This window comes from Castor canadensis, chromosome 9 (genome assembly GCF_047511655.1).
Source record: "Castor canadensis chromosome 9, mCasCan1.hap1v2, whole genome shotgun sequence".
NCBI lineage: Eukaryota > Metazoa > Chordata > Mammalia > Rodentia > Castoridae > Castor > Castor canadensis.
In genome coordinates, this window is record NC_133394.1 from 81054627 (window position 1) to 81081982 (window position 27356).

Sequence of the window (27356 nt, forward strand, 5' to 3'; positions counted from 1 at the left end):
TCTTAGCTTTTAGGCAGAACAAAAAGAGGTGGCCAGTATTAACTGACCTGTGGGCCATAGTGACTGACTCTGTCATCCTGTGACATGGAGTTTTTAAGTCCAGTATGGTTCTTTTGCTTCTGTAACTTTTGAACATAGGATAATCAAAATGTTACATGGTTTTCTGATGATTTATCTTAGATCTATTTTCTTTAGCTGTACTTTGTTTAGACCAGTTATTTACATGATTCAGACTTGGCTCTAACCAGATTGTATTTGGCAGATCTTGGGATGAATGATCTGTGTGTATAAGAAGATTTAGTGTTCATTCACTGTGTCAAGTGCTTCTTTATCAAATTAATTTAGAAAAACTTATCATTAATTTGTGGAGCTGTCATCATTTCCATTAACATGTGAAGCATTTGATCATGGATTCCTTTTTTTAGTGCAAGCTACAAACATCCCTCAGAACACAGTGGAAAAAAGTGGCAGGAACATATTTGGGGAATTTCTCTTTTAACTTTCTGTTCAAAGTAGATGCCTGGGGGCAGATGCATAAAACTGGCAGATAGTGTCAATTTGCTTAGCTTGATTGGTGGTTTTCTTATCCCTCATTTAAAAAAAAAGAAACAATTTCAAAGTTGTAGAACTTTGAAACCTGTAGCTAACATCCTAATAATAATACCGAGAGTGTTAGAACATGATACCATGTTTGAATGTAAAAGACACAAAGAATTTGGAGTGTGTACTTGAAAGACTGAATAGTCTTTAAAATTACACTGTGTAAAAGGTAGCCTCTTATATACCCATGCACACTGCATGTTGGTGGAGCCATCAACATTTATTTTAGAATAAACAAATTTATTCTACTGGAATAAAGTAGAGTATATTCAATAACAATGGGTTGGGTGATGAATTTTCTTCTTAAATTTCTGTCTTATTAACAGAGATTTTAAGGCCATCTCCTAAGTGAAACATTTAAATAATACTCAGTTTAGAGTATGGTGTTCAGAAACAAGTATTTTCTGATCATGATTCTGTTTTTCTACTTTGGCTTGATACTTGCCAAAAATGTCCTTCACAAATTACTTCAGGTCTTGAAATTGCTGTAGTTCTGAGATTTTTAATTTTAATTTTCCAAGGTATGTAGTAGGATATTTTATTTCCTTTAGATTACCATCTCCCACATCTTTCTAATTACCCTAAGAATAATAAGTGAATCTCTCAAATAAGTGACATCATGATGTAATCCTCAACCCCATGTCAATAGAAACATGCTTTAGACACATTTTCTAAAACCAAAAGTGATACTGGTCCAGTGTCCTTGGGAGTCATCCACACAGATTGGGTAGGTGCAGATAGGTGAGGATGGTGAGGATCGGCACCCAGGTGTGCCACGTTGACTGTAGCTGAGGTGGATGGAGAAGCAATGACGAAGGACATGGGTAATGGAGGCACCTGCATGTCCCAGAAGAAGCTGGCTGAATTCTTTGGTGATAGTGATGACAATGCACTTTCCCCATGCAGCCTCCCCAGAGGTTGGCTAGGTGGGGGTCCAGTTCCCCCTACTTCCTTGTCATAAGAAATTACATTGCTAGAAATTGTGTCCTGATTGATTTGAATTTTTATTACTTATTCATTTTGGGGATCTATCCTAGAATCTGGCATGTGCTGTGCAATCTTCATACCACTGAGCTGCATCCTCAGCCTTGAACTATATATTTCTAATGTTTAGATTAAGGGCATCCTGATTTCACTTGAACTTACAAAACTGTACATGTTCCCTGCCAAATAGTTGTCAGTTCAGTCCAGCTGAAAACTTAGCCACTTGGACTTTGGTTCTTTCCCCAAATGACTTCCTCAGGTGCCTGTAGTGCTCTGCTATCCTGAGTGGACTTGGGTGCCAGCACCTGACCTGGGCCGTGGACTGGCAGTGACTGGTAGAGCACCTGGAGCGGGGAACCTTAGCTTTTCCAGTGTCTGCTCTGTTGTCCTGTCAGCTCCCCAAGCAACAGACACCTTGATTTTCAGTTAATCTAAAACATTCTAATAGCATATACTGTTTTGTATTCTCCAAGGACTCTGGTCAAGCCATTTAAAATGTGTATTTCAGTTGCGAGATCTGATGATGTAGCCATGTATCTTATAATAATAAATGATGTACATTTTTTAAAACTCTAATAGCAACACTTTCATTTCTTATTTTCATTTTTCTTTTTTAAAAAAGACACTTATCACGGTCATACTGGGATTGATTGTTGGTGGCACTTTCAATCTGCTAAAAAATGAGTGTACCGAAGTCCAAAATAGGTGAGTAAATTCATATGTCAATTTTGAGAAAATAATGTTACTTTGTTCAAGACTCTAAATATCCATTAAGAATTTGAATTTATGACAAGAACAGAATGCTTGTCTCTGTTTTTGTGGGGGTAGGGTGAGTTAGTGCATCAAGAGTTGAATAGAAAAGCTAATTTTTTCACATGTGGTTTGTGTGTATGTCGTTTTTGACTGTACATAGCACAAGTTTTATGCTCTTAACAATTTTATGCTCTAAACTGAACTTACAATGTTTCAGTGGTGTCAGTACCATCATGTTGTACGAATACCATCTCCATCCAACTGCAGAATGTTTTCCATCTTTCTAAACAGGACTTCTGTAGCCATTACACTGTCCCTCCTGTTACCCACCTCTCCCAGCCCCAGGCAAGCACCACTCCACTTTGTGTCTCTGAACACAAAGCTTCCTCTTTACAAACTTCATATATTGAAGTCATACAGTACTTTTTTGTTTTTGTTTTGTTTGCAGTACTGGTACTTGTACTTAGGGCCTACACATTGGCCACTCCATCAGCCCTTTTACTGTGGTAGGTTTTTTTGAGATAGGGTCTCAAGAACTATTTGCCTGGGCTGTCTTTGAACCAAGATCCTCCTGATTGCTGCCTCTTGTATGGTTCAGATTATAGGTGTGAGCCACTAGTTCCCAGATATACAGTACATTTTTTTTAAGACTGGTTTATTTCTTTTAACACAATGTCCTCATTCAAGTTCTAGCATGTTTTAGAAACTGTTTATTTTTTATGCCTGAATAATAATAACATTTTGCCTCTGCAGTCATCCACCGATGGAAAGTTGAGTTGTTTTTATATTTAGCCAAATCATATAATAATTGTATTAGTTTTTCTAGGACCTGCCATACTGTCTCCACTGCAGTTGTACCATTTTTTGGGGTTTTTTTTTGTTTTGTTTTCTTGTTTGTGTTTTGGTGGTAGTTGAATTTGAACTAGGGGCCTTGTGCTTGCAAGACTTGCCTTCTACCACTTGAGCCACATGTCAGCTCCTTCTTGCTTAGGTTATTTTTCTGATAGGGGCTTGCACTTTTTTGCTGAGGCTGGTCTTAGACTAGAATCCTTCTACCTATGTCTCCTGTGTAGCTAGGATTACAGGCATGACCACTATGTCCAGCCGCATATTGCATTCTGACCAGTAGCACACAATAGTCCAATTTCTCCATATACTCACTACAACTTATTGTTTTTTCTTGGTTTAAATAATGGATTTCCATTGAGTCTTTTGTGAAATAGCTTTTCAAGTCTTTTGTCCTTTTTAAATTCAATTTTTTATACATCAGACAAAGGATTGATAACTAGAATATACAGGAAGCTCAAAAACCTAAACTCCCCCCAAATCAAAAAACAAATAAAGATGTGGGCAACTGAACTAAACAGAACTTTTTCAAAGGAAGAAGTCCAGATGGCCAAAAAACACATGAAAAAAATGCTCACCATCCCTGGCCATAAAGGAAATGCAAACCAAAAACACACTAAGATTCCACCTCACCCCTGTTAGAATAGCCATCATCAAAAACACCACCAACAACAGGTGTTGGTGAGGATGTGGGGAAAAAGGAACCCTCATACACTGCTGGTGAGAATGCAAGCTAGTACAACCACTCTGGAAAATAATATGGAGGCTTCTTAAAAGATCATCCCATATGATCCAATAATCCCATTCCTGGGATATACCCAAAGAAATGCGACTCAAATTATTCCAGAGGCACCCATGTTTGTTGCACTGCTTTTTGCAATAGTCAAGCTTTGGAAATAGCGAAGATGCCCCACTATTGGTGAATGGATTAAGAAAATGTGGTATTTATACACAATGGGATTTTATTTAGTCACAAAGAAGAATGAAATTTTGTCATTCGCAAGTAAATGGATGGAACTGGAGAACATCATCTTAAGTGAAGTTAGCCTGGCTCAGAAGGCAAAAAAAATCGCATGTTCTCCCTCATATGTGGAGTATAGACCTAAAACAAATGCAATAATATTATTGGACATGGGTCACATGCTAAGGGGAGAATGCACACAGGAGGATGGAAAGAGAAGGAAACCTAAAACTTGAATGTGGTTGATGTGCTCACTATAGAGAATTGATATAGCAATCTTAAACTGGCAGAGGCCACCATAAGAATGGGACCAGAAAGTAGTGAAGAGGTCTGGTAGAAATGAATCAATTCGGTTTGTCATACACATGTGCATGGAAGCAATGCTAGGACTCTCTCTGTATAGCTATCTTTACCTCAAAGTAGCAAAAATATTATGGCCTTCATATTACCTCTTACATTTCCACTTCAACAAAATTGGAGAACAAGAGGGTGGAACAGGTTCTGCCCAGAAGCGGGGTGGGGGGATGAGGAGGCGGTGGTCCAAACTTTGTATATACATGTGAGTAAATGTAAAAATGGTAAAATAAATAAGAATTCAATTTATTCTTTGTAGCGTTAGAATTCTCTATATTTCTGTAACATTCTTTATTAGATACATGACTTACATATATTTTCTCCTGCTCTCTGGGCTGCCTTTTCACCCTGACAGTACCTTTGATGAATAAATGTTTTAAATTTTGATATAGCTAATTGTTTTCTTTTGTTGTTTGCTAGTCAGTTTTCTTGGTATGTCTTGGTTTTTTTGGCCTGGAACTGTGGAGTAAGCACGTAGACTCAGTTTTTCCTAACTGTTATATGTCAGTGTGTGATCCTTAAGGGATTTCAGTCATGTTTCACCATGAGGCTTTTTAACGTCTGTGTCATGTTCTGAACACAGGCGCTCAGAGAAACATAAGAGGCCTCAAGGTTCTCATTGTAATTTGTGTATTGAGAACCACTCTGCTGGCCCCTGGACTCCATGATTGACGCCCACTGCCTCAAGCTACTTCCCATAAGCCAGAGGAGTGGATGGCGTTATCTCCATTTTTACTATTGAGCAAAATTGAGAAAGCTTATGTTTGATGTCTGCAAGAAAGCTGATTATTCTGAAAGAAAATAATCTACAAGATGCGGGCCTTTTACACTGTGTTGCAGGAAACAATTGAAAAAATGTAGAGAAACCTGTCATGAACTAAATTTTAAAGATGAAATGGAAAGCCAGGCCTTAGTGTTCTTTGTAGTAAAACGCAGAGAAGTAAAGAAGAGCTTTAGCTGTTTCCTCAGATGGTTTCTGGAGAAACTGGGCACTAACTTTTTTTATTTTTTAAATTTTGTTTTACTTATTTAATCTTACTTTAATTTTAATTTTTGATTTACCATTGCTGCCATTGTTAAAGCATTCAGAGTTCTGTGGATAGAAATCCACTTGATAGCACTGAATTCACTGTGTGCTCTGCTCCCATTCTGTCCTGCAGAGCTTCACTGCTCTTTCTGCTGACAGTCTTCCAGTGTATCACCAGCGTGTCTTCTGGCGAGCTCTTCGTGCTCGAGCAGAAGCTCTTTATGTAAGTAGTCCCTGTTCTAGAAGGGCCATTGTTTGCTGTTGACCACCTTGGTCACATCCAGAACTGGGCCTAGGATGCAATCCTGTGGATTGCCACTATTTTCTTGTGCTATATTTCGTTATTTTTAGTTGACAAATATAAATTATATGCACTTATCGCCCACAATATGGGCTTTAGAAGTACGTATAGAGATTACCACTATAAACTGAGTAAAAGCAGTCACGATTCAGATAGAAAATCAAGAACCTGTGGCACCGGCTACTGAGGGAAGGAGACTTTCAAGGTTGGGGTGCATTCAGCAAACTCAGTGTTGCAGAGAGTGCATCAACAGAGGGGAGGGAAAGCATCTTTTGTTTTAGGAAAAAAACAGGTCTTACTAACCCAAGCTAGAAAAGATTGAGGGGTTCAGGAAAGATGAAGTGGTGGGCTCAACATCAAGTTGGAGGCAGGAGGTAAAGTTGACAAAGAATCTGGGCAAGTTTCACCCACAGCGGGTGAAGGAGAGGACAGAGCCAGAGGGCAGCTTTACATCACAGCAAGAGTTGTCTCTTGTGTTTTGCAAACATGGAAGAGCTTTGTCCATATTTACTTGCCAAGGACAGGAATCTTCAGAGAGGGGAAGAATGAAGACACTGGTGGAAGTTTGGAATGACAGTAGAAAGGTATCAGGAAGTGGGCTGGCCATTGAAGAAGTCTTTTTCCTTTTTTGACATGAGAGTAGCAGAAGTAAACAGTGTAGTGACATTAAGCTTTCTTGGAGACCTGGGAGAAAAGTGAGTCACTTTCTTCATAACAGGAAGTGGAGAGGAAAACAATTGCCATTACCCTGAGTTCAGTCCCCAGTGCTATTGTGCAGAGAGCCAGTGTCAGAGGAAAGCCAGTGTGAGTCTATGAGGAGAGTGAGGAGACAGACTCTGTTTTCCTGGAGGGAGCTCAGAGGCCAAAGGAGGGAGGTTTGTGTGGCCAGAGTGTCACAACAACAGCTTCATAGGGATGGTACTCAGGAAGGCTGGTGCCTTAGATGGTGAAGGTGTGGGGTCAGCCTGGATGGTGTGGGAACCTGTTCTGTTAAACCTGAGGGGTAGGGCAGCAGAAATCTGTACAGAAAGCATCTCATCTGGTCTGTGCCTTCTGAAACTAATCTGAATGTTTGATGTGTATTTCTGTTTTGTAGACATGAACATATCGGTGCATACTACAGCGTGTTACCATATTTCTTAGGAAAACTGGTATCTGAGTTAATACCTAGGAGGTTACTTCCAAGTATTATAATTACTTCTATGCTATACTTCATGGTTGGTGAGTAACAAAACAAAAAATAAAGATGTCTTTAGTGTTAGACATGAGGGAATCCAGGTTCTCTCTACAAGCATACTCTTGGTTCTCAAAATTACAAACTAAGCCATAAGCTAGGGGAGCATGTACCCATTGCCCACACCTAAAAGGCTGTTCAATGTGGGTATTGTGTCAAGGCTTGTTCCCAACTGAACCTTTAAACCTATTTATTAAATTATGTTTTACTGAAAGATGCTATGTGTCATGAATAAATATGAAAAGAATTTATAAAACTATTGAAGACTCTGCCCAGAATCTGGAATATTTATTACCTATCTACCTATTTATTTTCCTATGTACATATATCTTTATAGAGATAAAATATAGCTGAGTTGGTGATATCTCTATTATCTACAGGGAGATATATATGTAAAAAAACCAAGCATGCTTACATTCTTTCCCCCTCCAATTCTGTAAAAGAAAGATGTTGACTTGGGGATTGCTGATTTAATATAAATATTGTTGGTGGAGGTAGACAGATTCATATGTAAACTCAGGCTTCACCCTGATGCACTAAATTAGAGTTTCCATATATTTCATTGATGTGCTCACACAGATTCCAGACAGATCTATCTTGACCATAGTGTACAGGAAAACTACCACGGATGGTGCTTAAAACTTTTATTTAATAGAGAAGAGGTGTGTTGTGAAGAATAAGGCATGGAATCTAGACCACCCAGACTCCTGATTAATGCAAATCTTCAGACTGCACAACCCAGACCATTAATTCACTACAACTCTGAACTGGTTTATGAAATTTGTCTTATCTTGGTCCTCAATCACAGAGTTATGAGGTCATTTGCCCAGGGAGGGGAATAATGTTTGTGGGCCTCCTCTACCCCACCCCCGCCCACAAGGTATTAAAACCACTGTGAGGTCATATCATATGATCCTAATCCCAGTGCCTTCATTACTGTAGTTACAGCAAACACTGGGTGATGTGCAGATGTCCGGGTAGATGAGCGCCTCGTCCTGATGTTTCCTGTCAGAGGAGAAGGCAGCACTGTTTCCTGTAGCTCACCATCGCAGGAACTCAGAGAGTTCATAATTACACACACGGGACACAGGTGTTATATGGAAACGTGCTTTTGCAATAAGCATAAAGAAGAACACTGAGTGATAACTGTATAGCAACAGGGAAGGAAAGAGTGAGACTGGTGACCCAGGGTCATTGGATAGCCAGTGTCTTTGTTCAACCCTGACACTAACATATCAGATTATTATGGATTTATTTGCATAACACACAATCTTGGAGACTGACACTTCTTTTCTTTGTAAGGATCAAACCCAAGCATGATGGCTTTTGTCATTACAATATTTACTGTTTCGATGTTGGGTTTTTCGGCCAGTTCTCTATCACTATCTTTCGGAGCAGGTGAGAATGCAGTGTCTATATCAACACTTCTCGTGACTACCTACTTTGTGTTCATGCTGGTGAGTATGACGTGTATTTCTCTAAGAGGAAATTTTTCCTCATATCCCTTCTGCACATTCATCTATCATGTAAAACCTACTTTGAGAACCTACACCTTGGACTCTGATATTTTCAAGAGATCATACGATGAAATATAGCTTATATTAGAGAAGGAACCAGCTTTCCTCCTAGCCCACAGGCAGCCTTTTCTTTGGCTACTCTTTCATACAGTTAATAACTTAGTTAACACGTCCTTATTAGTGAACTTTTTTTTTTTTTTGCGGTACTGGGGCTTGAACTCAGGGCCTTCACCTTGAGCCACTCCATCAGCCCTTTTTTGTGAAGGGTTTTTTTTTGAGATAGGGTCTCATGAACTATTTGCCCATGCTGGCTTCGAACCACAATCCTCCTGATCTCTGCCTCCTGTGTTGGTGTGAGCCACAAGCACCCAGCCTTCCTAGTGAGCTTATTAAAGACACTTCTTGATGACATATTATGAACCCTTGATAAACTGTAACTTCAAAAACCAGAAAAAATTTGATCAGGCAATTTCCTCCTACAAATGACAGGTTATCTGCCTCCCTTTTGTGCCTATGTGACAGAACTGCTGGATGTATGGGCCCAACAGATAGTCTGGTTGGTGTCACTACTGTCCAGGTGAAAGTGAAGCAGCACAAAAGTGTATGGGGAGTCTATCTTGGATGCTCTTGTATTTTGAGAAAGACTGTCTTAAGAATACTGGGAAATTCCAGAGTGCACAATACTAGGTCATCTCCATTCCGAGTTCCTGACAATTTGTTTTAGCTATCTCTGTAGTCTTTTAAAATACTGGAAAATTCTGCAGTCTACAGTATAAGTTACCTCCTTTCTGGATCAGTGACAGTCTCTTATATCAGTATATTTTTGCTCATTTTTAAATGGTTATTCAGTCCTAATCTTACTTGCTCTAAATTTTGCACTCATGTAGATGAATGAATAGATGAAGGCACCAGTTGTCACCTTTTCCCCTATGAAATCAAGTAAAATGAATGCTTAGCCTATGATGCACAGTATCTTTCTGCTAGAGGAAGAGTAAATGTCTTTAAATGATACATCATTAGCATAAACTCTTTCCAAAATTTAGTTCTTCCATTTCTGCATTTGGTAAATACCAGTGTACATGATTGACATGATGCTGTCTTGTTTATGTTTCCTATATTGTCATTCAGTAAAGGAAATGTCCCTCCTTAAATAAAAATGTTTGCCTCAATTTATTTGAAGTTTTGACTGATTATTATGGACAGAACTTTAAAAACAAGTCATGAAACTATATTTTACTCAGAGGTGCTATGCTATATGCTAAGCACTCGATTAGGTCAAATGTAAATATATGCATACACCCCGCCACATTGTCATTGCTATGCATAGCCAGTGTGCCCAGTATCAGGACAAGTGTATGTGAATCTCCTGGCTTTCCCATGTTAGTCTTGGGCAGTCCTCTTGGTATCTCTGTTGCAATATTGCTTTTTGGTAGCTTTCAACAGAGGTATTGGCCACAGTTTTGCTGTACCCCACCACACTATGCTCTCATCAGTTCTAGGCTTTGGGTTATCTTAAGCCTGCATTCTGCATCCCAAAACCAAATTATCCCTAAAATCATGGAGATAGAGCACAAATCCTCAATAATAACAAACTCATTGTGTTGAAAGAGAGAGATGTATTAACACTCCTGTTAAATGTTCCTAAATTGCCAGGTTTATTAGGGAGAACAGGTGGGAGTACAGCTGGCCCACCTTGATCATGTGTTCTGCATCCATAGAATCAGCCAACTACAGATCAAAAATATATAAAACAAAGATCATGGTTTGTACTGAATATGTAGTTTTTCTTTTCTTGCCATTATTCTCTAAACTCTACAGTGGTATCTACAGATTTTGCTATGTGTGTGGGAGGTCCTAGAAGCAATCCCCCTTCCGCTGCAGGCAATAACAGAGAAAGCTGAAGGCAAACTTTAAGGATTTCCAAAATAAGTAGAATAAATGATGTGGCTTATACACATATTTTTCTTTTTTAAAACCAAAAATGGCCTTTGCTACACAGAAGTATGTACCTGCATGAAGAAGATTAGCATCTGAGTAAGTTGAAAGAATTTCAGAAGAGTTCGTCCTAACAGAATTGCCCATCAGGTTTTAGATCCTCATGAAATCATTGGTCCAGTTCTGATTTTTGGATTTTGTTTTTTGTAGTACTTTTTAGGTCTGTCACTGTTTTTTGGAACCATTGTGCCTGGGCTATCGTGGCTTCAGTACTTCAGTGTTCCTTACTATGGTTTTACGGTAAGCAGTCCTCATCTGTCACTATGACTGGGTTTCCAAGCTGGACACCACCAAAAGAAAGCCTTACTGTGTCAGTTCCCTGCCACAAGTGGGAAAGCCTTCCATCCAGGAATTTCCTTTCAGGAACAATGGATGAGTATTTCCTGTGAGCCTGGGTTAGCACAAGGTCAGGAGTCATCTGAGGTTTCCCCCAGGCACCCGGTTGTTTGAGGAAGATGAAGGGTCAGAGAAATCTCATAGGAAAGGGGAAATTGACTAGTTGATGGAAATCCTTGTTGTGTTTCAGGTCAGTAAGAAAATAAGTGAGAGGATGGGAGACTAGAATGCATATCTGAAGAGAAATTAGAAGAGAAACAAACATCTAATACAGCCATATTGGCTTTAGCAAACTAATCTCTAAAGTAAACTGTGTGTGTCTTAATACAGCAAAACTCAGTTTCTGGTTCCCTTAATTTCAGCTGGTTTTGGTGAAAACAAAGAAGAAAACATCATTATGATAAATCAACAATGTCCATTGGATACCATTATAACATTTTAATTGTAGTATTTGTGGGATTATAAAATTGGGGGGTGGAGGGGAAGCTGGGAGAAGGAAGGAGCTCTGCGGTAATCTGCCCAGAGGTTTCCCTTCTTGGGCAATTAAGCAATATCCTAACCCTAGGCCTCTTGACTGCCTGGGGAAATAAACTTAGTATCTTAGCTGCTTTGACGGGGCAAAGACTATGACTATGAAACATGGTGTGTTTTTAACAATAAAGATTAAGCTTGAAGGTAGAATTGTTTCTTCTTTGGAAACTTTTAAACTGTTTATCTTGCCCTGCTCCCCCTGTGTTACAGGCTTTGCAGCATAATGAATTGTTGGGGCAAAACTTCTGTCCAGACCTTAATACAGCAGAAAGTAATAGCTGTCCAAACTATGTAATGTAAGTTTGTGTTCAATGTCCTCTTGGGTTTGCTTACCATTTAGTGTGATGTAGAAAGGTCCCTGGGCCTACCACTGGTACCAGTGAGTTCAGGGTCAATAACCTTTCTGTGTCTAAGTTTTCTCAACTGTAAAGTGAGTCACTGTGCCCTACTGCATGTGTGCATGCTGTACTCCTGTTCTTCTACAGTAAAAATCATACACAGTATATAGAAATGTTTCCTTTGGGCCTTGTGAAAGATCACTTTGATATTTTAATTGTAGGTTTCAGTGCTTACTTTTCAGAGTATTTGAGTTAGAAAAGAGCTGCTTTGATAGTTTAGCAAGGGCTTGAGGTCTCTGAACTGCATGGATTAGATGTTGCCTCTGAGCCCAGCCTGTGGACAGCAGTGACAGCTGAAAGGCAGCAAGAGCACAAAGTGTGTGGACATCGCCTGTCAGGATGCAGGCACTTCCCTCTGCCTCCTCCCTTTGAGAGAATGCAGGAAATCAAAGGCCATACAGCTCAGTGTGTGTGTGTGTGTGTGTGTGTGTGTGTGTGTGTGTGTATTTAAGCTATCTTGGGACACTCTCTCTGAGAGGATGCATTCTCTAAAGAAAGAAACACATATTTCAGGAAGTTGAGAAGAAAACTTGATTTTTCCTTAATATCACTAAAACAGAAATGCAGGTCCTAATAAAATTAGAAAATCTTGTTTTAAAATGTTAATATTGTTCTATGATTGTTAATGTTTTGATTTTGATACATAAACTAAAAAGAGAAAAGAGAATGCTATTATCCTAAATCCTCAATTCTTAAATAATATTAAATAATTCTAATGATGTAACAGATCTCTGTTGAGTTATTCACAGGAAACACCTCTGTGAGAAGGGGTTTGCTTTACACCGCCCGTTCCCTTGGGTTTGATCTGGGCATGACATCTTTGTAACACAAAGTCCCTGCCAGCTTTCTGTACAAGAAGAGGTTGACAAGACAAATGGGACCAGATAAAGAGGAGCCACCAAGGACCAATCACTCCCATGAGGCTTATCCTCACAAGATGGAGGAGAGGCCATGGCAGGTTTTGGGATCACTAAATCCCAAGAGATGCATATGAAAGGCAGCAGGCAATAAATGTGTCTGTACCTGGTGGTTTTAGTACCAGGTGTGTTTCTGGCCTGTGGCAGGCCACTCCATCCTGCTTTGCTCCAGCTGCTGCCTGAGTTTAATCTGATACCTGGTTTGCTGGTGACTTCCTATAGCTGAGCATCTGTGATGCTCATTGGAGGCTTGGAGTGAGAGCTGACAGAAAGTGATTGTGGCTGATGCCCTATGCCCTTCTCCCCACTGTGCCTAGGTTTAGAATTCTTAGTCAGTGTTCTATGCATGGCTGACCTGTGAGTGAGCAGAGCCACAGAGAGTATTGATGATCTTCAGGAGGGCCTTACGTGTCCTTAGTTAAAGCTGAGGTTTTCCCCATCAAGAGGAAGTAAAAAGTTAATTGAAAAATTTTCTCCCTTTGCAGAGTGCAGCATTATAGATTTGTAAATGAATGAATCTGAGGAGCTTAAAACTTGGTTCACAAGGTGACTGTGAACTTGGCCAAGTTCCTTAGGCCTCCTTTCCCTCCTCTTCTAAGTGTGTATAATATCTGTGTCAATTTGGATGATTTTAGAAATTAACTGAATATATGACAAACCTACAGCCAGTATTATACTTAATGGAGAAAAACTGAAACCATTCCCTCTAAAATCAGAAACTAGACAAGGATGCCCACCACCTCCACTCCTAGTCAACATAGTCCTGGAATTCCTAGCCAGAGCAATTAGGCAAGAAGAAGGAATAAAAGGAATACAAATAGGTAAAGAAATTGTCAAAATATCCCTATTTGAAGACAATATGATCCTATACCTTAAAGACCCAAAAAACTCTACTCAAAAGCTCCTAGACACCGTCAATAGCTATAGCAAAGTAGCAGGATATAAAATCAACATAGAGAAGTCATTAGCATTTCTATACACTAATAATGAACAAACTGCGAAAGAATATATGAAAACAACTCCATTTACAAAAGGCTCAAAAAATATCAAATACCTAGGTGTAAACTTAACAAAGAATGTGAATGACCTCTACAAGGAAAACTATAAACTTCTGAAGAAGAGATTGAGGAAGACTATAGAAAGTAGAGAGATCTCCCATGCTCATGGATTGGTAGAATCAACATAGTAAAAATGGCTATACTCCCAAAGTAATCTACATGTTTAATGCAATTCCCATCAAAATCCCAAAGACATTCATTAAAGAGATTGAAAAATCTACCATTAAATTTATATGGAAACACAAGAGGCCATGAATAGCCAAGGAAATACTCAGTCAAAAGAACAATGCAGGAGGTATCACAATACCTGACTTCAAACTATATTACAAAGCAATAACAATAAAAACAGCATGGTACTGGCAAAAAAACAGACATAAAGACCAGTGGAACAGAATAGAGGACCCAGATATGAAGCCACACAACTATAACCAACTTGTCTTTGACAAAGGCACTAAAAATATACCATGGAGAAAATACAGCCTCTTCAACAAAAACTGCTGGGAAAACTGGTTAGCAGTCTGCAAAAAACTGAAACTAGATCCATGTATATCACCCTATACCAAGATTAACTCAAAATGGATCAAGGATCTTAATATCAGACCCCAAACTCTGAAGTTGATACAGGAAAGAGTAGGAAATACTCTGGAATTAGTAGGTATAGGTAAGAATTTTCTCAATGAAACCCCAGCAGCACAGCAACTAAGAGATAACATAGATAAATGGGGCCTCATAAAACTAAAAAGCTTCTGTTCTTCAAAAGAAATGGTCTCTAAACTGAAGAGAACACCCACACAGTGGGAGAAAATACTTGCCAACTTATATCAGACAAAGGACTGATAACCAGAACATATAGGGAACTTAAAAAACTAAATTCTCCCAAAAGTATTGAACCAATAAAGAAATGGGCAAGTGAACTAAACAGAACTTTCTCAAAAGAAGAAATTCAAATGGCCAAAAAACACATGAAAAAATGCTCACCATCTCTAGCAATAAAGGAAATGCAAATTAAATCCACACTAAGATTCCACCTCACCCCGTTAGAATAGCCATCATCAGCAACACCACCAACAACAGGTGTTGGCAAGAATGTGGGGAAAAAGGAACCCTGTTACAATGCTGGTGGGAATGTAAACTAGTACAACCACTCTGGAAAAAAATTTGGAGGCTACTTAAAAAGCTAAACATTGATGTACCATATGATCCAGCAATACCACTCTTGGGGATATACCCAAGACTGTGACACAGGTTACTTCAGAGGCACCTGCACACCCATGTTTATTGCAGCACTATTCAAAATAGCTAAGTTATGGAAACAGCCAAGACACCCCACCACCGATGAATGGATTAAGAGAATGTGGTATCTATACACAATGGAATTTTATGCAGCCATGAAGAAGAACGAAATGTTATCATTCGCTGGTAAATGGATGGAATTGGAGAACATCATTCTGAGTGAGGTTAGCCTGGCCCAAAAGACCAAAAATCATATGTTCTCCCTCATATGTGGACATTAGATAAAGGGCAAACACAACAAGGGGATTGGACTTTGATCACATGACAAAGCGAGAGCACACAGGGAGATATGAGGATAGGTAAGACACCTAAGAACCTAGATGGCATTTGTTGCCCTCAACGCAGAGAAACTAAAGCACATACTTTAAAGTAACTAAGGCCAACAGGAAACGGAGACCAGAAACAAGAGAAAAGGTTATTTTGAGAAGAATTAACCTAGAAGGTAATACACATGTACAGGAAAGCAATGCAAGTCAATTCCCTGTATAGCTATCCTTATCTCAACTAGCAAAAACCCTATTCCTTCCTATTATTGCTTATACTCTCTCTTCAACAAAATTAGAGGTAAGTGCAAAATAGTTTCTGCAGGGTAGCGAGGGATGGGAGGGTTAGGGAGGGAGTGGCGGGGGGTAAGAAAGGGGCGACAAAGGGGGAGAAATAACCCAAACATTGTATGCAGATATGAATAAAATAAAAATTAATAAAAGAAAGAAATTAACTGAGCTTTAGATGCAAGTTGCTTAGCATGGCATCCACCAAAGTTGTAAGCACCAGTGACTGTGGATGAAGGAATGATTATTAACGATGTAGTTAACCTAAAGACTTTTAAATAAGACACAGTGAATATACTGAGTACGATGTGACGTATGCTAGGAATGGAGTTACATTTTCGTGTGTTGAATTGCAGATGTACTGGTGAAGAATTCTTGAGAATGCAGAACATCGATCTCTCACCTTGGGGCTTGTGGAAGAACCACGTGGCAATGGCTTCCATGATGATTATCTTCCTCACAATCACCTTTCTACAATTGTTATATTTTAACAAGAACAATCTTGGGCTGGGTGTGCGGCTCAAGTTGTAGAGAGCCTGCTTGAAAACACGAGACCCCGAGTTCAAATCCTGGTACTATCAAAGAAGAAATTCTTAAATTCCTATTGAATTTGCTATGAATTACCCTTAATAATGAGCGCTTTGATTTATTTTAAGTATCTAATGAAGATATTTTTGTTAACTTCTGTTTAATTGCTATCGCACTACGGTTCAGCAATGATCATTTTCCAACTGAACCATTCACAACAAAGTCATTACAGGTAAAAGAATCTGAGTTAAAGCCTAATATGTATCAGTTCAAGTTGTCAGACAGTAACCCTGAGAAATAATCCAGTCTAGTTTGTTGAGTCATGAAAGGAGAATGGAGTTCTAGAAAGTGTCGACAAGTTACTAATGGATCTGGCATCAGTTTCCTCATCTTTGGAATGATTGGGTCGGCCCCTATCCCTCCAGATTTAATAGTCTATGAATCTGTGATCTGCCATTGTGGAATAAATGATAATCTATTAATGCTGTATGAATGAAATCTGAATTATGTCAGAAAAAACAATGTGATTTCTAGGATGAAAGAAGTCCTGCTGATAGAAAACAGTGTCTCTGATAAGCTTGTTGTTGTTGGTAGAACTTGCTGATACTTTTCAGGAACCTTGACTGGAGCTCTGGTCTGCAGGTACAGTAGAAGGCCAGGGTCTGGTGATATGGTTATTGTACCGTTTCTGGGACATTGCAGTCTGAAGTGTCACTTACCTCACAGGGTATCTCAGTGGTAGATAATAGGGCCCCTGAACCTTCTGAGGAACTTGGCTAAGATGTCCTCCATGGAGAGCTGACCACTTTGGATTTGCAAATTTCCAAGGTCCTCACTGGCTAAGAAAATCTTAGAGCATGTTTCAAGAACTATTATTTTTGTCCTTGCTAGTTCCCCCTGCTGCTTGTACATCTCATTTACATCCCTAAGTTCTCTTCATTCTAACCTTTACCAAAATAGAAAAATCTTTACCACTAATACTTTTTTAAATGAAGGGTAGGTAATGTAGCAAAAAGTACAGTTCAGTGAATTACCATAAAATGAAGACACATGTATGACCCCTACTCCCAGGTCAAGAAATCAAACATGACCAGAACATGGAAGCCTTCACTTCCTCTTCCCAATCACTACTTCCTCCTGTCCCCAGGGGTTGTTTCTGAAATGACGCTGTGTATTGCTCTCTGTTGCTATTGTCAGAGCATCAGTACAGTTCAATTTTGTGTTCTTATGTACACAGGTGTATATTTATGTCTCCCTAACCCTTTTTTAATGAACTTTGAATTTCCAAATAATTTAATATCTGCAGAAAAGTTACAGAGATAATGTGAACAGTTCCCATGTGTCCTCTGCCCAGGTCTCCTTAATGTTAACATTTTATATACCAAGGTCCATTTGTCAAAGCTATGATAAAAACATTGGGACACTGCTGGTGACTGCACTGTAACTTTGTTCACATTCCATCAGTCTTCCACTCATATTCTTTACTGTTTTCGGATCCAATTCAGGAGGTCATATTGCATGTAGCTCCAGTATTTAAAAGAAAATTCTTATAGGAATTATGGGAGCTGGGAGATCATCAGATATGGACTTTGGAGGTCTTCAAATATCTTTGACCCCATCAGTGGGTGCCCTGTAATGTTGTTGCAGCATACCGGTTTCTTTGAGATATTTCCTTTGGTGTCTCTCTCTCTCTCTCTCTGCTATTGCCTTCCTTAACACACCTCCCAAATAAAGTGTCAAACTATGTCCTTGTCTTGGCTTTTCTTTCCTAGGAACATGGACTGAAACACATTCAATTTAAAACCAGAAACAATGTGTCCACTGTGACTGCAACTTCCCAACTCAGTACTGTCCTTATTTACACATAAGATTTCTATAGATAACACGAAGAATCAACACAAATTCTGAGTTACTAAAGAAGTTTAAAAGTGCCAAATGTAAGGTTACTGTATTTGAAATTATAATTTTCCCTTATTATGCAAGTAAATATTATAATGAAAGACAAGATTATGTTCGACAAAATCTAGTAAAATTTTATTATCCTGAAATATTCATGAAATTATTGGGGCAAAAAGTTCGTATTAATAAATGCATAACTGCTTTAAGAAACTTTAGCAAACATTTAAAGGATGTAAAGGAAGATCTGAATCAGTGGAGCAGTACCATATTTTTGATATTGTTAATATGTAGTTCTCCCCAAATACATCCATCAAACTTGTTTTTACATTAACGTGGATAAACAAAGGTTTACAAAAATAGAAGGTAAAAAGTTCACAACGAGACACACACAGATGTGAGTCTGACATTTATCAGTAATACCATGAAGTAGTGAGGAAAATGACGATTTAATAGAAAATGTTTATGAAACTAACCTTATATGGAGAAACTATCCATGAACTTCATGCAAATTTATTTATTTTTAGCTGTACTGGAATTTGAACTCAGGGTGTTGTTGCTTGCTAGACAAGTGTTCTACCACTTGAGTTATGCCTCCAGTCCTCTTCAATGTTACTTTTAACTTGTATTAAATGTGAAAGGTAAAACCATACGATCAATATATAAGAATTAAAAATCATGAAGGTCTATTTAAGAATCCCTAAAACCCAGTAATGCAAAAAATTGATTGATTTTATTATGTAAAACTGAAGAAAACACTGACAAAGTTATCAGATATTAACAGGGTCAAAACTGGTAAAGGAATAATTCTTAAACCATACAAAAAAGCTTTTATAAATCAATAAAAGGACCTTGACCCAGCTGATAAATAGGCAATGAACAAAAACAAACTTGTTCCCCATTAGACAAAATATAATATTTGAAAAGTTTGTGCAGACAGTTTGTAAAAGTGAAAACTCAAGTGCTTAACAACTGTAGGAATGAGAGAAATGCAAAATAAAATGAGGTCTCATTTTAAATCCATTCCATCAGGAAACCGATGGTACCAAGGCTAGTGAGGGTGTGCTACGACCTGTCTTCCTGCATGGGTGGAGTTGTAGACTGGGAACTCATCTGGGAGGGCAACCTGACAGCTGTGGGTGAAGCCTTTGGTCACTTGGGTCTCAGCACTCCATCCCTATTATGTGCTAGGAGGAACACATGAAAAGCCAACAAGGGAATTACGTATGTGTAAAGATTTGGAAAGGAGGCATTAGAGCCAAGAAATGATCGGTAAATATGCTGCCTGGATGGAAGAATTATGACTCTATCATCAGAATAACTTGTTACACTACATAATACAGAACAGATAGCCCTTAAAATTATATTGTAAGGAAAAACAAGTTCCTAGTACATTAGTATACATGTACTTACTTATATTTATAATTGCATTTATTTAAATACATAAACTTTTTTTTACATATACAGAATTATCAGAATGGGTAGTCTGGAGTTGGAGAACAAAATATAATTGTGGTGGGTAAGATAAAATGTCTTAAATTTTTATTGGGGTTGGTATGAGGAACAGATGACACATGCTCAAAAATACAAATTGTGGGCCAGGCATGGTTGTGCACATCTGTAATCCCAGTTACTGAGGAGGCAGAGGCAGGAGGATTTAAGTCCATGGCTGGCCCAGGCAAAAGTGCAAGATCCTATCTAAAAACAAACTAAGACAAAAAGGGCTGGGGGCATGGCTGAAGTGTAAAGCCTTTGCCTGGACAGCACAAGGCCGTGAGGTCAATCCCCAGTATCACCCAAAAGAAATATCTATCTGCCTATACTATATATGTAATATAATGTTATTATATGTTATATGCTTTCATATATATTACACATATGAAATAATTTACATATATATGTAAGTTGATATGCATAGAATGCATTATACTAGAAATCTTTTTAATAGTTTTATTATATTTTGAATTAGTATACATCAATTATCATACAATAATAACACTTGGGGGTTTCATTGTGGTAATTCTATACATGTGATAGTGTACTCTGAACAAGTTCACTCCCTCCATTATAGTCCTGTTCTCTCCTCCCTCCTTTTTTACAGTGTTTGGTGGGTTTCACTATCTATCTTCAAACACATACGTGTAGCATATTTTGGTTCTGTTCCCCTTCAGTATCTTTTTCCTTTCCTCCCCCTCCCATTGATTCCCCCCCACACTCTTCCCTTCTCACATTTATGTTCCATTAGTGTTATTATTATCATTATCATTTTAAGTCTAGGTTCCACACATGAGTGATAACATGCAATATTGGGGTTTTTTGAGCTTGGGAGATCTCTCTCAGCCTGATGATCTCCAATTCCATTTAGTTTCCAGTAAATGACATAATTTTACAATTTTGTTTCTCTTTATGGTTGAGTAATACTCCACATGTGTGCATATGTGTATATATACACATTATTTTTCATTATCCATTCATTGTTTGTTGGGTACCTCAGCTTATTCCAGTTTGGATATTGTGAACAGAGCTGCATAAACATGGGTTGGCAAGTATCTCTCTTGTGTACTGATTTACACTTCTGCAGGTGTATGCCCAAGAGTGGTAAGGCAGGGTCATAAGGCAGGTCTATTTTTGTTTTTAGAGGAAACCATACTGATTTCCACAGTGGTTGTACTAATTTACATTCCCAGCAACAGTGTGTATAAGGGTTCCTTCCCCCATACTCCAACTTCACCAGCATTTGTTTGTTTTCTTGGTCTCTGGGTGAGATGGAATCTTAGTGTAGTGTTTTTGTTTTGTTTTGGGTTTTTTGGTGGTAGTGGGGTTTGAACTCAGGACCTCACACTCACTAAGCAAGCTCTCTACTACTTGAGCCATTCTGCCCGACCTGTTTTTGAGATAGGGTCTCATAAACTATTTGCCTGGACTGACTTTCAACCATGATTCTCCTGCTCTTTGGCTCCTGAATAGCTAGGTTTATAGGCATGAGCTACAGGCACCTGGCCTTAGTGTAGTTTTAATTTACATTTCCTTTATGATTAAGGATGAATTTCTTCTGAGAACTGTCTTCAAGTTGTTTACTCATCTATTAATTATTTGGTTTTTTTGCTGTTTAGTTTTTTGAGCTCTTTGTATATTCTGTATATTGCTACAGAGTAATAAAAGAAGGAGGTAAAATAAATCACCAGTAGAATAGTCTGTATACGAGAGACAGGAAAATTGAAAAAAATGGAAAAGCAAGGCAAAAAATAACAATATAAAAGAGATAAATTACAACTTTAATTTTTTTTAAAGTCACTATTTGTTCCTTGTTGAGAGAAGTAAGTGTCTGCTGGGCTGCCTCAGTACATTGGATGCTCCCCTCCGGTCTCTGGTCCTCAGATCTTTGTCTGCAGGTCTCTGGTTGGGTTTACTTACTGTTCCCTCAGGGCCCTGGACTGACCAAGTATAGCAGGAGTGGAGGAAGAGGAGGGTTCAGGAATAGGGCTGCTACTGGGGTGAGATGGGAAGGCTCCAGGCTTATGTGCGAGCAGCTGAGGGTGGATGGTAGGGTTTCTGAACACAGCTCGTGGATCAGTAAGCACCTAGTGGCTGGCTACTCTAGCTTATCTGCAAGGAGCTTTTTCTTCTTTTCCATCTAGGCTTCCAGTTTAATGTTTCATTTGAGGAGGGGCAAAGAGCTGTCACTTGTGTGTAAATGCTCAACCCAACTGCTGGGTTGAATGGTGGGTTAAGGGCTCCATAGCTAGCTAATCAGCTAGCTTAGGCACCCTCACTGTCTTGGGACAGACTAGGATGCTGTGTTCTATCAGACTGCTGCCTGCTTCCTGCGATTCTTGGGATAGAAATCTTGGGCTGAGCAGCTTCACAGTACCTGCTGGTAGAGGTCGCCCACGGGGGACTTTCATCAGCACACTGAACCAAAGGTTTTCTAGAGTGTGATGTATGCTGTGATGTGATGTCAGCCTGTGTGCTGCACTGGCCCTCAGGTCTGAACCAGTTTACCCTGCTGGCAGTGTCAGGCAGCCTTTTCTGCACCTGGGTTTGGGCTTAGATGCCCTGGGCCTCTCTGTCCAGTGGCCCACTGAACAAGACTTGACGACCTGCTCTTAGCCCTCTGTGCAGTTGTTTTGTTCACAGGATGGCCCTAACAAATAGCTCTTGTGGGAAGCAATTCAAGTCCAGACAAGGAAACAAGGACAACAACAAACCCCCCAAACCAAATAACCCTGGGCTGGAAGGGCATGAGATAGAGCAGACCCAGATCCACGTGGATCTGTGCTGTTAAGAGGTTTGGTTAGAGATGGACATCTGTATCTGCTCTCTGTCCTTACACTAGTGCCCTCTTTTAGTTACTAACTTACCCATCTCTCCTTGCAGCCATGTGCTCGAGATTTTATTTCAGAATTGTGGAGACATGATTGCCTCTCAGCAATTAGTCATCTTGAACTTTTCCTTTCTTAGAAACCTTAATGACAAAAAATTAGTGACCAAGAAACTGCTTTGGTTTATATTAATATTTTGGACATATTCAAAAGAAGGATATCTAAATAAAATAGGACACTGTTGGCCTTGATAGAAACATTTTTATTTTGGACTCAAAATGAGATTTGAAAGACTGTTTTCCAACCTTTAAAAGCACACCCTTTTATCTAACAGAAAGCAAGTGTTTTGCTCAGATAAAAGACAATATTATTTTGCATTCCATATGTGTTCCAAAGTTTTCTTTTTTCTGAAGTTCAAATCTAGACCCAGATAAATAGACAAAGACTAGTGACTCTATGTCCGAAAGTGTACATTCACTTCAAAGGTATGATCAGATTTGTTTGATAGAGGAGACTGATCCGGATAAAGAAAAAAATTAACGTCATTGATATTAATTCAGTACATCTCTTTAGAAAGGAAGTTCATAGGCACTTGGGTTTTCTGGGAGTGCTGGCTACCTCCTGTACCTACAGAATATTGCATTTCACAAAATTGTTTTCTTTCCAAGCTCCTTGATAGCTTGTAACTGTGATTCATCAGTAGAAAGAGCTCATATTTTCAAATAACTCTTAACATGATCTAGCATGCCTCCTGGGTGACCCAACACCCCCAAGGTTTCCTCAACTTGGCAGGTCCACAGTGACAGGTGTTGTTCATGCAGTCTCCCAGCTTCTGGGGGCACTGTAGCTCCAGTGCCTAAGGCCACCCTTTCAGAGAGATGCTCTTGCTTTAGTGCTTATGTTGTGTGATAGGGACCATGAATCATTTTAATTACGTCTTGGGTCTACTCTTTACCAATAGCATTAAATATTTCCTTCGATCACCTCACAATCAGCAGCAAGCACAAAGCCCTGGATTCAAATCCCAGTACCACCAAGTAAATAAATAAAAAGAAATTGAAAAAATGAATAAATTAAAGTAAAAATAAATAGGTTTGCGGAAAAAAAAATATTCCCTGTGTTGGCAGGTGAGCACTCACATAATTTGCGGTCTTGTATAAATTGGCAAAAAAGGTTTTAAAGAGTTGTTTGACAATTTGGGTCAATACCATGTATTCATACTGATTAACCGAACTGTTACATTTCCACATGTTTCCCCTCCACCTGTAAAGAAATAACCACAGCGAGGAGACCAAATGGTGGATAGCTGAGGAATCCTGGGAACCTGAGCTCTATGATTTCAGAAAAATACTACTGATGGCAGCAAGGATCAGGTAACCCTGCTTTTTTTGTTTTTTTGCCAAATAAGATACTGCTAATACATAGGGTACACATACTGTTCAATGACCAACCCTTAAATTAGCTTTTTATACCATATAACAGCCGGGGAAGCTGGCAATAAGACTGGCAGCAGCTACCAGTTCACCTACTAGAAAGTTGTTTTTCCTTTTTGGCTTCTTTTTCCTGTCTTGGAAAAGTACAAATGCAATACAGAGAACTGTAGAATGAATCCTACAAGCATTTGGGACATCCTGGACTGCTCAGACACAGAACCACAGACTCCTGCTACCAGTGTCGACCTGGAGCTGACCCAATTCTACCCAAGTGAATCTGCAACCCTGTAAGTAGCACAACACTTGGAGGGAACCACAAGGTTCAGTGCAGCTGGTGGACAGATTGCACCCCCCTGAACAAAACTGGGGGTCAAATAAACAGAGGGAATATTTCACCTCTGAATGGTGGGGGTGGAGTGGAAAACTGAACTGACCCAGCTTATATGGGAGCAGGGCAGGCCAGCTGCATTCTGGTGAACACATGGACCACCCTGGAAAAACAGAAAGTGAGCTGAAACTGATAGACTTCCCAGAGAAAAACCATCCACCAAAACAGCTTAATTCTAGCTCCCAGGCTTGCCTTCTACTCAGCAAAGCTATCATTCGAGATTAGAGGAATAAAGTCTTCCATGATAAACAGAAGCTAAAACAATACATGACCACTAAATCACCACTACAAAAGATTCTGAAAGGACTCCTACACACAGAAGATGAAAATGATGGGAATTATTAAACCTCAAGAGAAGAGCAGACAGGTAATCAGAGAATAAACAGAATTACTTGCATACACACAAACCTTTACACAACAAAAACAACTAAGTGACAGGAACCATGTTAGGACCAGACCACCTCCCCCTACGCAGATGACTTACTAGAAACTCCCCACTCAACCCCAAAGACTGACAAAGAGACAATTGATAACCTTCATCTCCCTGGATGGATGCCAAGGACAGTTGAGCAGACAGTGACCTAACTACAACTTACCTTTCTTGGTTGCCCAGCAACGATATCCCTTAGTGACCTTCCTGGTACTTTTCCACTAGCCCCCTATATCTAGCCCAAGCCTGTGTATGGCAATGGGCTCTAGCTCTCTTGCTGGGGTTCCCCTCCACAGGCCTCCTGCCTAAACAATAAACCCTGTACTGGTGTTTGAGCCATCTCTCTGCCTCCTCCATACCTCTTATTTTCTAACAGTTTATGTAAAATTTTCTAGATAACCTCTGTTGTCTAGGGTGATTCTAATACATTCGGTACCCTATATGTATCTGTGACTGAGCTACTTGGGTTTACTAAAATTGATCTTCACCCTTATAACTGATAAAAATCTAAGGTTTTACTTCAAGAACAACAACTAAACTAATATGTATATATAACCTCTACAGAGCAGTGATGCTATTGCTGGTTTCTTATACTAAACATATTTATGTTTTTCAAGTATATCAAGCCTTCTAAAATACAACATTTAGGTAAACACAGTAACAAAAAGTTAATGGTACTGATATACTGTTCTGTTAGTTGCTAAATTGTCCATCAAGGTTTTAACCATGGCTCTTTTAAGTTTTTGTCATTACAGTTCTGATCCTTCTGGGACATTTACAATCAAGTCCATTTAAAAAATGACTCTAATAACTATGTATCAACTAGGTTAGCTTTTTAGACATCTGCTTTTGTCAGATTTTGTTTTGTATTGTTGTTGACTAAAAGCCCATTGCCTAAGAGCCACTCCTTCTAAGCCTCTTTGTTGCTTAAATTGGGCCAAAAGGGTCAAGTTATCACTGACTCCCACTTGATCTGCTCGTTATTTCCCTCCCAACATGGGACCAAAACCAAAGAAACAAAATCCAGGAATAAGCAAATCCTCACGATAAAGAAAGAAAATGAACAATCAAGAAAGATCTTCAGTCTATGGCCATACCACCCTGAGTGTGCCTGATCTCGTCTGGTCTTGGAAGCTAAGGAGGGTCAGGCCTGGTTGTTACTTGAATGGGAGACAAATCTGCAAAAGAGACTGCTCAGAGACAAACAGTTTGAAGACAATGGGGGAATGCAGTCAAAGTTCAAATGGAGTCACTCATGCCAGACTTTTTAAAAATAACCAAGGCCAAGAGGACTGAGGAAGTGGTTCTTATACATGCTAACCACCTGGCATTAAATCCCTTCCAGACACAAACTCATATATATATTTTTTTAAGTGATAAAGAATCCAAAATTTATTGAGCAAGGACGCCATACCAGGTGCTTTACTATGCTTACTATGTTTAACTCTCACAGTTGCATGGATATGGTAATTTATAGATGAGAAGACAGGCTCAAAGAAAACCAGTAACAGCACAGCATCACACCTGTAGAGCTGTTTCCCACAGCTACCTCACTCCCAAGCTGGTGTTCTTTCTACTCTTTTTTTTTTTTTTTTTATCTCTCTGTAGGGAATTTTTTTTTTATTTATGTGGGCATAAAACGTTTGGGTCATTTCTCCCCACTTAGCCCTGCTCTCTCCCTAACCTCCCCACCCCCTCCTTACTCCCTCCAACCCCTCGCTACCAGGCAGAAACTATTTTGCCCTTATGTCTAATTCTGTTGTAGAGAGAGTATAAGCAATAATAAGAAGGAACAAGGGTTTTGCTGGTTGAGATAAGGATAGCTATACAGGGAGTTGACTCGAATTGATTTCCTGTGCATGTGTGTTACCTTCTAGGTTAATTCTTCTCGAACTAACTTTTTCTCTAGTTCCTGGTTCCCTTCTCCCATTGGCCTCTGTCGCTTTAAAGTGTCTCCGTTAGTTTCTCTGCACTGAGGGCAACAAATGCTCTTTAGTTTTTTGGGTGTCTTATCTACTCTCATATCTCCCAAGTGTGCTCTCGCTTTATCATGTGATCAAAGTCCAATCCCCTTGTTGTGTTTACCCTTGATCGAATATCCGCATATGAGGGAGAACGCATGATTTTTGGTCTTTTGGGCCAGGCTGACCTCACTCAGAATTATGTTCTCCAGTTCCATCATTTACTTGCGAATGATAACATTTCATTCTTCTTCATGGATGCATAAAATTCCATTGTGTATAAATACCACATTTTCTTAATCCATTCATCAGTAGTGGGGCATCTTGGCTGTTTCCATAACTTGGCTATTGTGAACAGTGCTGCAATAAACATGGGTGTGCAAGTGCCTCTGGAGTAACCTGAAGACACAAACTCATATTTTTAGACAGAGTCTTCTACTTAAAGACAAAATGACTATTTTTACTGGCTTTAAACATATCCTTTTATACTTAAAGATGGTAATTCTAACTTTTTTAAAAACAGTGAGTTTTCCTAGACATATATACTGATAAATATTGTTGCCATGGCTAAAAAAAAAAAAAAAAAATACTGTCTAGGTAAAAGAATAAAATGTCCAACTATTAAAACTCCATTAGAGAGGCCCTTTTGTTGTTGTCTTGTCTATCCCCACTACAGTTAAAGTAACAAAAATTGCTCCCTGGATCCACCACAGCCAAACAAAGCCAGCCTCTCCCAAGTGGG

At 39.2% G+C, this 27356-nt stretch overlaps 1 protein-coding gene across 5 annotated transcripts in view; it reads left to right on the forward strand.

Annotated features, from left to right (window-relative positions):
• Positions 1 to 17930, forward strand: part of LOC109679387 (broad substrate specificity ATP-binding cassette transporter ABCG2-like) — a 65397-nt gene extending 47467 nt beyond the window's left edge. For all 5 annotated transcript variants that reach the window (XM_074041781.1, XM_074041782.1, XM_074041780.1 and 2 more), the window contains 7 exons: positions 2207 to 2289; positions 5659 to 5748; positions 6923 to 7047; positions 8363 to 8517; positions 10723 to 10812; positions 11650 to 11735; positions 16013 to 17930. In XM_074041781.1, the coding sequence (XP_073897882.1) occupies positions 2207 to 2289; positions 5659 to 5748; positions 6923 to 7047; positions 8363 to 8517; positions 10723 to 10812; positions 11650 to 11735; positions 16013 to 16187 (804 nt within the window). In that variant the 3' untranslated portion in view covers positions 16188 to 17930. The remainder of the gene's footprint in view (positions 1 to 2206; positions 2290 to 5658; positions 5749 to 6922; positions 7048 to 8362; positions 8518 to 10722; positions 10813 to 11649; positions 11736 to 16012) is intronic.
• The last annotated feature ends 9426 nt before the right edge of the window (positions 17931 to 27356 follow it).